Here is a 13,629-nt window from a genome sequence, read left to right on the forward strand (position 1 = left end):
ACTTCACCTTGAATGATGCCTTTCAGCATTTCTTGTAAAACAACTCTAGAGGTGATGAACTCCTTCAACTTGTGTTGTATAGAAAAGTCTTTATCTCTCCCTCATTTCTGAAGCATAGCTTTGCTGAGTAAAGTATTCTTGGTTTGCAGTTTTTTTCTTTTAGCACATTGCATATATTATCCCACTCTGTGCTGGCTGCACTTTTTTTTGCTGAGAAATCTGCCAGTAGCTTCCCAGGACTTCCCTTAAATGTGAACAAAATTTTTTTTTCCCTGTTCCTACTTTTATAATTTTCTCTTTGTGTTTGATCGTAGACAGTTTTATCATTATGTGTTTTAGAGAAGATGTTTTTCAGTTGAAATTATTTGGAGACCTGTGAGCTTCATGAACTTGGAGGTGTTAGTCTCTCCCAAGATTTGGGAAATTCCTAGTTATTATTTCTTTAGATAAGCTTTCTGTTCCTTATTTCCTTTATTCTTCTGGGACTTCACTAATGTGTAGATTGTTTTTCATAGGCATTCTTTTTTTCCTTTATCTTCCTCTGAACGGATAATTTCGATGTTTACTTATTTTTGAGAGAGAGAGAGATGGGAGTGAGTGGAGGAGGGGCCGAGAGAGGGAGATACAGAATCTGAAGCAGATTCTTATCAGCACAGAGCCTGACATGAGGCTCTAACTCCCCTTGAGATCATGACCTGAGCCAAAGTCGGACGCTTAACTGATGGAGCCACCCGGATGCCCCTGAATGGATAATTTCAAATGACATGTGTTCTACCTCACAGGTTCTTTCCTCTCCATGGTCCAGTGTGCAATAGGTGTCTTCCATTGCATTTTTCATATCATTCATTATGTTCTTTGGCTCTAAAATTTGTTTTGTTTTGCTTTGCCTTTTGTTAATGATGTCTGTCTATCTGCTAAACTTCTAATTTTATGTATTGTTTTCCTAATTTAATTTAAATATTTTTCTGTGTTTTCTTCTAGCTCACTGAACATCTTTAAAACAATTATTTTGAACTATTATTTTTTTTTGTCATGTAAGTCATAAATCTCCATTTGTTTGGGGTTAAAGGAAAATTGTGTTCCTTCAGTGGTGTCCTGTTTTCTTGGTTTTTCGTGTTTCTTGAAATCTGGTGTTCCATCTTTGCATTTGAAGAAGTAGTCACCTTCTCCTGTCTTTACTTACTGGTTTCAGGAAAAAAAATACCTTCTGTCAGGGATTCTGAGGCTTTCTCTGACCTTCTATGGCTATGTCTGCCCCACATTTCTTATTCCCTCTTGGCTGGGAATTCTTAAAATTGTGTGCCTTCTCTCAGTCCTGCAAAGCCAGGCTGAGTGCTGACAGACTCCCATTTGCTCTCCTTGGTGGTGCTGAATGCTCAGGGCTTAGTGCTTTCTCTCAGCCCTGCAGGGTCAGGTCGGCCCTCTGCATGCGCTCACTAGTTGTCTACAAAGTCTCGCTCTCCCCTCCATCAGGAGTGTCCATAGGGAGCCAGCCATAGGGCCAGGGGTGTTGTGGGGAGGTATGTAGGGCACTGGAGGTGCCCATGGGCTAGTTGGGGGTATCTGCAGCTGGAGCATCCCCAGTGGGTTGGCTTCCTGAGGGCCCACGAAGTGGCTTGTAGGATCTGCGGTCCTTCATTTCCCTCTGAGAGCACCGACTCCTGTTCTCTCAGCTGCTCCCTGTCCCCCAGTCACACGGTCTCTGGCTGGGTGGGAAGGAAGTGGTTCTCGTTGGCGGGAAGCTGAATACTCTCACAGTCTCACTTTCCCCTGTGGGAGAAATAAAGGGCCTTGAAGGTCTCCCGGCCCTGAGCTTTACCACCTTGGGGGTGGGGGGTGATGCAGATAAAGTGAAACTGCCTCTTGCATCTTTGGAGCATCCGGTCCCGGGTGTGCTGAAGCTTCTCTGTTGGGTTCCTGGACTTCCACACAGACACTGTGAACCATCCCTGGGTGATTGTCTGAATCGTGTTCTTTGAGGGAAGATGATAGAAAACTCTTACTCTGCCACGTTGATGACATCCTTCTCCTCAGTTCTCTGCCTATCATATCTTTTATGAACGTTCTTTTTAATTCTGAGTTCCTCAGAATTATTGCCAGAGTAATTTCATTGTAAGTCGTTGCCTTTTGTTTTCTTTTTGGGATTTTTCAGTTGTTTAGTTAGGATTACTTTTCATGAACCTCCGTCCCTTATAGTCCTGATACCTGTAACATGTAGTGAGCATCTGCTGTTGCCAGGCACATACTTGGTTTTCTACAGGTGTCACTGGTGTTGGTTCTGTGGGTTTCTGTTACTTGAAATCAAAAGCATCTTACCCATGTTTCTCATTTCTGTTTTCCTAAAGTTTTGGGTACATAGCTGTACATGGTCATTTCCTTCTGTCCATGGATGGATATGCATGGATAAAGATGTGGTACATGTATACATAGATATATGCACACGATGGAGTATTACTCGGCAGTCAAAAAGAATGAAATCTTGCCATTTGCAACTACGTGGATGGAACTGGAGGGTATTTTGCTAAACAAAATTAGAGAAAGACAAAAATCAGATGACTTCACTCATATGAGGACTTTAAGAGACAAAACAGATGAACGTAAGGGAAGGGAAACAAAAATAATATAAAAACAGGGAGGGGGACAAAACATAAGAGACTCTTAAATGTGGAGAACAAATTGAGGGTTATGGGAGGGGTTGTGGGAGGGGGGAGAGGGGAGGGGCTAAATGGGGAAGGGGCACTAAGGAATCTACTCCAGAAATCATTGTTGCACTATATGCTAACTAATTTGGATGTGAATTTAAAAAAACAAGAATTGTTATCAGCAACACTAAATAAAAGACAAAAACTTAAAAAAAAAAAAAAACAAAACTCTTGGGGCGCCTGGGTGGCTCAGTCAGTTAAGCATCCAGCTTCAGCTCAGGTGAGGATCTCAGGGTTTGTGGGTTGAAGCCCCAGATCAGGCTCTGTGCTGACAGCTCAGAGCCCAGAGCCTGCTTCAGACTGTGTGTCTCCCTCTCTTACTCCCCCTTCCCCACCCCCGTCTCAAAAAGTAAACATAAAAAAGTTTAAATAAAAACTATAAAATCACATCTTCATTTTTTTTCCTCAAGATTTCTATTACAGATCAGTTTTCCCTTACTGATCAAATTTAAGTCTAGAATAATAAACAGTTCCTTTTGTTGCTTCCTCTGTTTTCTGAGAACCGGGCTTCCCTGGTAACCATTACTCTGAATAGACCTCCCCAAGAGCAATGTTTGTTTTTGTTTGTTGACATATCAATTATATACATAAAGTGCACAAATCTAGAGTATAGTGCTTGATTAATTTTTTATGTATCATATACCAGTGTAATCACCACCACATTAAGATATAGAATGTTTCCGATGCCCCAGAAGTTTCTCTTGTGCTTGCTCCTGCCCAGTTGTTATCCCTCCAGAGGTAATCACTGTTCTATTACCAAAGACCAGTTTGGTCTGTTTTTTTTTTTATTTAAGTGAAATTATATAGTATGCATCTTGTTATGTTTTTTGTTTTGCTCAACATTATGAGTTACATCCATGTTATTTGGTATATCGACAGCTCGTTCTTTATATTGTTGAATAATATTCTGTTGTATGAAAATGTCATGGTTTATTCATGTTGAAAGATGTTTGGGTTATTTCCGGTTTGGGGCTATCATCAGTAAACCTGCTATGAGCAGTCCTGTACAAGTGTTTAGGTGGTTGTAAGCCCTCACTTTCATGATTGTAGGCACACGAGTGGAATTGCTGAATTCACAACGAACGTGTTTAAAGTCAGTGTATCCCTGCCAAACACTTTTTCTATGTGATTGATAAATTTACAAGCAACTGCACAAAAGTTCCAGTTTCTCTATGTCCTTGCCGCAGTTAGTACTGATCAGGTCTGTTTAATTTTTAGACAATCTAGCGGGTAGGTAGTATGACTAATATATGCCATTGTGATATTTAATTTTCATGAATAGCAGAGTTTCAAAGGGCCTGGGAAGTAATCGTATCTTTTTTTCATTAAAAAAAAAAATGTTCATATATTTTTGAGCGAGAGAGGGAGGAGGAGAATCCCAAGCAGGCTCTGCGCTGTCCGGGCGGAGCCCCATGCAGGGCTCGAACTCATGAACCACGAGATCGTGACCTGAGCCGAAATCAAAAGTCAGATGCTCAACCGACTGAGCCACCCATGTGCCCCTGGAAATAATCATTTTTTATTCAGATGTTGGATATAGCAGAGAAGGCAGCAGAAATACTTTGCCTCACTTAACAGGGAACATAGATTGAGTTGAATGATGCTGTTAAGTCTAGAGACAGAACTGTGAGAGTAATGCTTTACTTCCCGAGCCTACCGATGAGGGTGCCACGGCGCTAGTCAGCATTTATCTTGTTTCTTTTTTTGGATTCTGAGAAGTAAAGGAAATGGCATAATAGTTCCTGCTATTCTCATGTAGAAAGATAATCTGGATTTAAGATTGCAGGGACCAGCTAATGTTGACACGACTCACTGTGGTTTTTTCTTCTCCAGATCTGACCTCTTCGGAGTCCACCCTTCTCCCAGGGGGACATACTCTCCTCCCACCAGCCAGTTTTCACGTAAGTCGGAATTATCCCAAATGCCATTTTAGTCCTTCGAGTGGATTGTGTATTTTTTGCTGTGGGGTATGTTCATTTAAAAGCCAGTGTTGGGATTCATTCTGGGCTCCCACCTGCCCAGTGACCTTGTTCGGACCTCTGCTTCTCCAGCTTGACTGACACGTTTGTGACTTAACCTCTTGCTTCGTATCTTGTCATGCTCCAACAGTGAAAGAGCAAAAGAAGATCAAGTCTTGACTTGATCCTTAACTTGAATAGGCCAAATGACCGCTAAAAACCAGAACAGGTAAATACAAAACAGGTTAAATGAGTACCATGAAAATAGAGAATGCAAAAAGTGTGTGGTCTGGCGGGGTCAGGAGAGTTTCACGGGGATAAGGGATTTGTGTTACTAGTAAAAGGATGGGTGACATTTGGATATATTTTTTTAAATGTTTATTTATTTATTTTGAGAGAGAGTCAGTGAGTGGAGGAGGGGCAGAGAGAGAGAATCCCAAGCAGGCTCCGTGCTGCCAGCGGGGCTGGAACTCATGCACCGTGAGATGGTTACCCGAGCTGAAATCAGGAGTTGGACGCTTAACTGACTGAGCCACCCAGGCGCCCCTCGGTATGGAGAAGATTTTGAGCAAAGGTTCACAAGTAAGAAAGGTGTCACATAGGGTTCATGAAGATTGTGGGAGCTGGTTTCTTTGGGCAGATGGTAAACAAATGGTTGAAGAAGTTGGAACAGGACAAGCCTCTGATGTCTAGACGAGGTGTTGAAGGCTTTATTCTGTAGGCCATTCATGAACCATTAGTGGTTTCTGAGGAGGGATTGGACAGGACAATGTTTTAAGAAAAAACAGCAACTGAGAATTTAGGAAAAAAAGGTAACCATTATTCCACCAGGTATAATTAACCTCAAGCCCCCCTTTAATCAGGCTCCTTTTTCTCAGATTTTTTTCCCCTACTTCTTGTCCCACAATGTAATCGTCAAAGAAATGACCCCAGTTCTTCCTACTTTGAGCTCAGACTCAAAGACTCTGGTAGGTCTTTATTTTTTATTGGTGAATGATATGATAATAAACTGTGTATATTTAAAGTGTATAACTTGATAAGTTTTGACGTACACGTGCACTCATGAAACCATCACCACAGTCAAGACAGTGAAGATACCCAACCAGAGAACATTCTCTGTATGACTGAATCTTTTTGAATCTGAGACTTTTGTTCTCATTATAGTCTGTCTTGATAAATGAGCAGTGAGCACTTGAGAAGAATGTGTATTTTTTCAGGTTGTTGGGTAGAGGATTCTAAGAATGTACTTGTTTCCTTTTACAAGGTTAGTGGCTTGAACCCACACATTTACTGGCTTAGTTGCAGGGGTCAGTAGGCTGGGCTGCATCCTCTGAAGGCTCTAGGGCAGAATCTGTTCCCTTCTTCCAACTTCTCGAGGCTGCCTGCGTTCTTTGGCTTGTGTCCCCTTCCTCCATCTGCAGACCTCTCTGCGACTCTGACTTGTTTCCCTCTTCACATCAGCCCTGTGACCTTCTTGCCTCCCTCTTGTAAGGACTCTCGATTACCTTGGGCCCCTCATGCATTCTGGGATATTTCCCCACCAGGATCGCTTCTGCAGTGTCTCTTGTATTAGATAATAATTTCATAGGTTTTAAGGATTAGGATGTGGACATCTTTGGGAGGGCCACTATTCCACATACCACACGTGTCATTTAGGTCAAGTTGTTGTTCAAGTGGGTTTTTTTTTTAATATATATATTTTTTATTTTTGAGAGAGAAAGACACAGTGTGAGCAGGGAAGGGGCAGAGAGAGAGGGAGACACAGAATCCGAAGCAGGCTCCAGGCTCTGAACTGAAAGCACAGAGCCTGACCTGGGGCTTGAACTCATGGACGGCGAGATCATGACCTGAGCCGAAGTCAGACGCTTAACAGACTGAGCCACCCAGACGCCCCTCAACTGTTTTATATCCTTACTGATTTTCTACTTGTTTTATCAAATGTTGTGATAGGGATAGTGAAATTTGGGGCTGTTATTATATAGATTTGTCTATTTCTCCTTGCAATTCCATGGGCTTTTCCTTCATGTATTGTGAAGCTGCTTCTAGGTGTGTAAACATTTAGGATTGTTATGTCCTCTTAATCACCTGACCTTATTTATCATTGAGACATGAACTTTTTATTTTTTATGCCTGGTAGTATTGTTTGTCTCGAAACTTACTTTGATATTTGCTTGGTGTCAGCGTAGTGTATCTTTTTTCATCCTTTGCTTTTACTTTGTGTCTTTATATTCAAAGTGAGTTACTTATAGACAACATGTAGTTCATTGGGTTTTGCTTTTTCCGTCCAGTCAGGCAATCTGCCTTTTTGCTGGGGTGTTTAGGCTATTGATTTAATGTGATTTTATATCTAATGTGATACATTTACATTTAATGTGATTGTTGAAGTGATTAGTGTAAGTCTGTCATCTGGCTTTTTTTTCTTATTTGTATTGCCTTCATTCCCTTTTTCCTCTATCCGTACCTTCTTCTGGAAACTTAATATTGCTTAGGATTCCAGTGTGTTTTCTTCACTAGCTTACTAGCCATAACCCTTGGTTATTTTATCTGTTGCTTAAGGTATACACATTTATTGCCATTTACTTTCAGGCGAGGCTGCCCTTCAGGAATAATGTAAGAACCTTCCAGTAGTGCACTTCCAGTCCACTCCTCCCAGTTTTTTAATGCAGTTATTGCCATATGTTTGTTTTTCAAGAAATTTTATTTTTTTCTTAATATTTTTTTAATGTTTATTTTTGAGAGTGAGAGAGCATGAGCTGGGGACGGGCAGAGAGAGAGGGAGAGAGAATCCTAAGCAGGCTCCGCGCTGTCAGAGCAGAACCCGACTGGGGGCTCGAACTCACGAACCATGAGACTATGACCTGAGCCAAAACTAAGAGTCAGACACTTAATCGACTGAGCCGCCCAGGTGCGCCCCCAGACACGTTTTACTTGTACATGTTATAAATCCCACAATACTTATTTTTGTTTAAGCAATTACCTTTTATATTTTTTTTTCAACGTTTATTTATTTTTGGGACAGAGAGAGACAGAGCATGAATGGGGGAGGGGCAGAGAGAGAGGGAGACACAGAATCGGAAACAGGCTCCAGGCTCTGAGCCATCAGCCCAGAGCCCAACGCGGGGCTCGAACTCACAGACCACGAGATCGTGACCTGGCTGAAGTCGGACGCCTAACCGACTGCGCCACCCAGACGCCCCAAGCAATTACCTTTTAAAGAGCTGGAAAAAATAGTAAGAAAAATGTATATATATTTATCCACCCAACTACTATTTCTAGTGTTTTTCATCCTTCATGATGTACATCAGTGATTCACAATTACGGTGATTTTGACCCCTGGGACATTCGGAAATGTCAGGAGACATTTTGGTTGTCCTGACTCAGTGGGAAGTGCTGTTGGCATCCGGTGGGTTGATGCAGTGATGCCCCTTCCCCCCCTCCCCCCCCCCGGATTATTTAAAAGAATGATCTGGTCCAAAATATCAGTAACGACAAGGTTGAGAATCCTTGGTGTAGGCCCTTATTTTCATCTGGTATCATTTCTTCTTCTGCATGAAGGTCTTAAGATTTCTCAGAGCACCTTTGTAGCCACGGAATTCCTTCAAGTTTTTATATCTGAAGAAGTCTTTATTGTGCCTTTGTTTTTCAGTTCTGCATTGACCGTTCTCCTCTCTACACTGTCTGTTCTGTTCTACGCTGTTGCTGCTTCATTTTCTCCTCTGTGCACTGCTTGCATCGAAAAAGCTGCTGTCATTTCTCTGTTCCTTTGTATTTATTCATGTGCCCTGTTTTTCAGGATTTTCTCCATCACTGGGTTTGAGCTATTTAATTAAGATGTGTCTCAATGTAGATTTGTGTCTCTTATACTTGGAGTTCATGGAGTTTCTTCGATCTGTGGGTTTACAATTTTCATCAAGTTTAGAAAAAAATATATTTCTTCAAATTTATTTCTTCAAATGTTTTCTCTGCTCCTCTCCTCTCCTTTTTTCGGGGACTCCAACTACACACGTAACGGGCCACTTGAAGTTGCCCAGAGCTCCCTGAAGCTGCATCTTTTTACATGTTTTTTTTTTTTCCTGTTTCACTTTTGATAGTTTTTATCTCATTGTCTTTGAATTTATTAATCTTTTCTTCTTCATCCCTAATCTGCCATGAACGCTGTTCAGTGTGTTCTTCATCTCCAGACATTCTCATTTTTAGCTCTAGACGTTCCACTTAGGTCTATTTAAAAAATGTCTCGCGTGCCTCTATTAGCTTTTTGAACATACGGAATGCGGCCAGAATAATTTTTAATGTTCTCATCTGTTAATTCTAGCATGTGTGTTAGTTCCGGGTTGGCTTTAACTGGTTATTTTCCTCATTATAGGCTGTATTTTCCTGCTGCTCTGTATGTATACCTCGTAATCTCTGATTTCAATCTCTGATTTAACTTTGTTGGGTTCTGCATAGTTTTGTGTTCCTGTCAAATATCCTTGAGCCTTATTCTGGGATGCAGTTATGGTGCCCGAACCGGTGTTTCTTTCAAATCTTGCTTTAAGGTCTGTTGGGTGAACCAGGACAGTGCATAGTCCAAGGCCACTTATTGCCACTCTTGAGACACGACCTTCCTGCGTGTTCTACCCAATGTCTAATGAACCATGAAATTTTCCACTTTGACTGATGATGGGAATGGAGACTGTTTCCAGCCCATTTTGAACGCGGGTACCGGGCGATTCTCTCCCTGCCTCCGGTGGCCTCTTCGCAGCCACGCACGGTTGGGTACTTGCTGGAAGCTCAAGCGGGAGCCTCTGCGGCTCTTCTGGCTTCTCTGCTCGCTGTCTCCTCTGCGGCCCTCTGTCCCGTGGGCTCTCGAGGCAGGAAGTGGGAGCAGCTGTACGGCCCACCTCACTGCTTTACTGATTCTTAGGGATGGCTGTCCTTTGTTGTAGGAGATTCGTTGTCTTGGAAACTGTTGTTTCATATGTTTTGTCTGGGAGTTTTTGGTTATTTCATGCAGGAGTGTAAATCCAGTCTTGTTACTCTCATCTGGACCACAGCTTGATCTTCTTGAAGTTTTGTGGGTTTTTTTGATGTTTGTTTCAGATAGAGAGGCAGCACGAGCAGGGGAAGGGCAGAGAGAGGGAGACACAGAATGCAAAGCAGGCTCCAGGCTCAGAGCTGTCAGCACAGAGCCCAACCTGGGACTCAAACCCATAAACTGTGAGATCATAACCTGAGTTGATGGCGGACGCTTAACCGACTGAGCCCCCGAGGCGCCCCCTTGCGGTTTGTTTCTGATCCCTAAGCTTTCTTAAGGCTGGTCTAGCCTCGCTTTACTCTGGGTCCATTTTTCGGGCTGCCCACGACCACCCTTGAATTCAGTGATTTGCCAGAATGACTCGCCCAACTCGGTGGCAAGACTTAGGGCTAAAGATTATTACAACAAAGGACACAAAACAGCGTGAGAAGGGAAAAGATCACAAGCGGAATCCAGAGACATCAGGTACACGCTTCCGAGTCCTCCCTCTGTGACGGTCACGCAGAGGCACTTCCTTTCCAGCTGGGACGCACGGACAGGGGACGCACGGACAGGGGAGGAGACGGGAAGCCTGCTGGAGTCCTGAGCGGCTCTGAGCGGCTGTGGCGCAGACCCCAAAGTGGGCGCCGTGTGCGCGTCTTCACGTGCGGACAGGTCTGGGACGTGGCGCGTAGGCACACGGTAACACCGCCGTCGGGGACTCCCAGGCATTCGTTTCCAGGGCTTGTTCACGTGTCCCTGCAGCTTAGCAAGGTCTGAACAGCCCAGACCTGCCGCTGTTCCTCCGGCCTCGCTCCTGGAGTGTGCCGGAACGGTATGGGAGTGGAGCGTGCGCGTCCCCTCCACTCTGGCTCTGTCACCGCGGCAGCTGCCCATGTGACAGAGCTTACGCCGTAACGTGCACGTTCCTCCGCGCGCAGTCCTGAGCCTCCGGCGTGGTCTCGGGGAGACGCCCGTCGGGGATGGGCCCTGCCTCCTGCTGTGGGTCCCTAGCGCCTCCGGGCCGGAAACTGAGGGGGTGCGGGGCTCAGGTGATCGGCTCCCCTCTCTCCGTCCGCCTGCTGTTCAGGTGCCAGCGTGTTTGTTTCGGGGCGTGTGCTCGCTTGCACCGGGAGAGCCCGTCCGGTCGCTCTGCTGTGGTTAGAGGCGGAAATCTCAACAGTTATCAATTTCAAACCAGATTAACTCACCCGATTTCAAATGCAGAATAAAGACAAAAGTAGGACGTCCCCCGTCCTGCCTCCGAGTCCCACCACACAGCGCCACTGATACTTGGTTGTGTCGTCTTGTAGGTTTTTTTCTGTCATTTACATAGAACTTGCCTATTCATAAGAACAGAACCAGGATCAGGCCATGTATACTGATCTTCGTATCACACGTCATTTCCTAATTAGCGCACATCGAGCTACTTCATTTAAAAGTCCGCGTCAAGTGCGTAGCACGGATACACCACAAAGTCTGTAAGCACTGTCCTATTAATGGGCATTTAATTTGCTTGTTTTCCCTCCACGGTGTTGCGAGGGGACTGGTGCGTATGTCTTTGCATCCGAGGTGTTTCTGGAGAATAAATTCCTACAAGCAATAACGCTGGATTCACGGATACGTGCGTTTAAAGTTCTATGGATCCCGTCAGATTGCCCCGGAGACAGACCGCATGTCCCTGCCACGCTGCACATGCGCGCTGCCCGCGGCGCCAGCCGGCCTGACCTCCTCCCACCGTACTGGCGGTGGAGTGGGGCAGTTTTTCATGGCTTATTTAACACTGTCGGGTGAATTGCCTGTTTGGGTTGTTGGCTTTTTTTTTTTTTAATTGATGTGGGTTCATCGGGCTTCTTTTGCTATTTGTGGGATCTCAGAATATTGCCTTTTATGGCTTGAGAAGTTTTACACATTTGTGTGGCGGTGTGGGTCAGTCTGTCTTAGGATGTTTGCTTTCTACACTGCAAGATTATAAACCCTACCTCTTATTCTATTTTTGCTTTTTCTTAAAATTGAATTTCGACTCAACAGAAATATTTGTGTGCCATGCAGAAACCCACCTTCATTTTTTTCTCTGGACAGTCACTGTTATGACACCGTTTGGTGACTAATTCATCTTTTTCAAACTGATTTGATGGTTGCTTAATCCATATATTCAGTTCTTACAACCATGGGTCCGTTTTTGGACTGTTTTGCTACATTGAGTTTTATTCCTTACTCGGCCACTCAGTTTTAATTTATCTTAATCTTTTGGTATACATCTTGGTATACTTTGAGATGTGATAGGGAATTCTCCTCCCCAGATTCTTTCAGAAACATTTTTGATTGTTACTGAACATTGTAGGTAGTAAAACATTTCATTTTTGTTAGTAGGTGTATTATTAATACTTGATAGACCTTAGAACACAGAGGTGACGATGACTGACCACAACAAAGGCCTCCATTGACTTACCACTAATTGTATGCCAGACCCTAAATGTGTCACGTTGACTTCTTATATAGATCTCACAGGGAGCCTACGAACGAGGTACCGTTTTTATAGTCACTTCACAAAGAGGAACCATCAGAGTCCTTTTCCAGATGGCCCCGCAACTGTCTCGCCTTGCTTCTGTCAGTGTTGCCGACTTGGCCCTTTCCCCGGGTTAATGCGTTATGGCTGAGGAGAAATATGTTTGCTATTTCAGGAATCCGTGACCTTCAAGGATGTGATAGTGGATTTTACCCAGGAGGAATGGAAACAGCTGGACCCTGTACAGAGAGACTTGTTCAGGGATGTGACGCTGGAGAATTACACACACCTTGTCTCTATAGGTAAGGGTCTCTTGGAGTTAAGTGTCTGTGGGTGTGGAGGAGGAGGGCTCTCTGCTTCAGTAAGTTTTTGCCTCTGATGAAGTTAAGGAAGCAAAGATTGCTAAGTTTTGAAAAGGTTTCTACTCTCCTAGCAGGTAGAAGTACAACCTAGTAATTTTTCTGAACCCACGTCAGTTTCCAGATTAAACCATGTCTGGGCATTTGGATCGCTGAGGCTTTATGTGCTGTTCAGAGCCGTCGGATTTGTCCCATGGGGCTTTTACTGCAGCCAGACACCTTTTTTTCCCCTTGTGAGCAGGACTCCAAGTCTCCAAACCTGACGTGATTTCCCAGTTAGAACAAGGGACGGAGCCATGGGTGGTGGAGTCCGGTGTTCCGGGAGCCACTGGCGGGGGTAAGTACTGGGGACCTGGGGGAAGAGCATCGTCACTTCTAGGCCTCAGCCTGGCAAGAGGTTTTTATGGCTGAAATCTAGATAGATCTGTTTTTCTTGAAAGCAGCTCCCGTGGCGAAACGAGAATCCATCCGGACTCTTGGGCTTTGTGAGAACCCTGGGGCTTTCGACATCTGTTCTAGTTTTATATTCCTCTCCCAGGAGGCATCCTTCCTGCCTTGTTCTGAAGGCAACCTCTTAACCTGGACTCCGGTGGGTTCCATCTTTCCCCACCTCCTTTGGGACTCTGATCTAACTATCTCTTAACTATCACCTCGCTTTACAGCCCTACAGGGTTGTTTTTCCCCCTTCTTTTAGATCTACAGGCTCTATTACTAGGCCTTTCAAATGGAAACAGTAACCTAAATTTCTGAATACTTTTACTCAACACTGTTCATCCTTTCGGCCACCATCCAGCCTGCCTCCTTGCCTTCCCAGCCAAACTCTGCACGAGCGAGTCTGTGTCTGCAGTCTTCCGTTTTATTCCTTACGCCTCCGATCCTACGACTCAGACCGTCCTTGAGACTGTGAATAACTTTCTTGTAAACCCTGAATTCCCAACTGCACAGAGAGACCTCTTCAGAGATCTGACCCTGAAAACATATACAGACTTAGTCATACAAGGTAAGGGATAGATCTCCAGAGTCAGTGAGCTGGGGTGGGGGTTCTTTTTTATGGAGAGAAGAAAGTACTCTGTGTTCAGATTTGGGAAGTGTTGGATCATCTAAAACT

The 13,629-nt window shown here is 44.2% G+C and overlaps 1 protein-coding gene across 8 annotated transcripts in view; it reads left to right on the forward strand.

The window, feature by feature from the left end:
• Window positions 1–13,629, forward strand: part of ZNF184 (zinc finger protein 184) — a 32,921-nt gene that overhangs the window by 13,348 nt on the left and 5,944 nt on the right. For 5 of the 8 annotated variants that reach the window (XM_045058430.1, XM_045058429.1, XM_045058427.1 and 2 more), the window contains exons 3-5: window positions 4,536–4,603; window positions 12,338–12,464; window positions 12,763–12,858. In XM_045058430.1, coding sequence (XP_044914365.1) covers window positions 4,536–4,603; window positions 12,338–12,464; window positions 12,763–12,858 — 291 coding nt within the window. Of the gene's footprint in view, window positions 1–3,034; window positions 3,441–3,517; window positions 4,604–4,811; window positions 5,243–12,337; window positions 12,465–12,762; window positions 12,859–13,629 lie in introns of those variants that run through there. The other 3 variants (XM_045058426.1, XM_019831657.3, XM_019831659.3) reach the window with 3 other exon arrangements.

The sequence above is a fragment of the Felis catus genome, chromosome B2 (assembly GCF_018350175.1).
Source record: "Felis catus isolate Fca126 chromosome B2, F.catus_Fca126_mat1.0, whole genome shotgun sequence".
In the NCBI taxonomy this organism is placed as follows: domain Eukaryota; kingdom Metazoa; phylum Chordata; class Mammalia; order Carnivora; family Felidae; genus Felis; species Felis catus.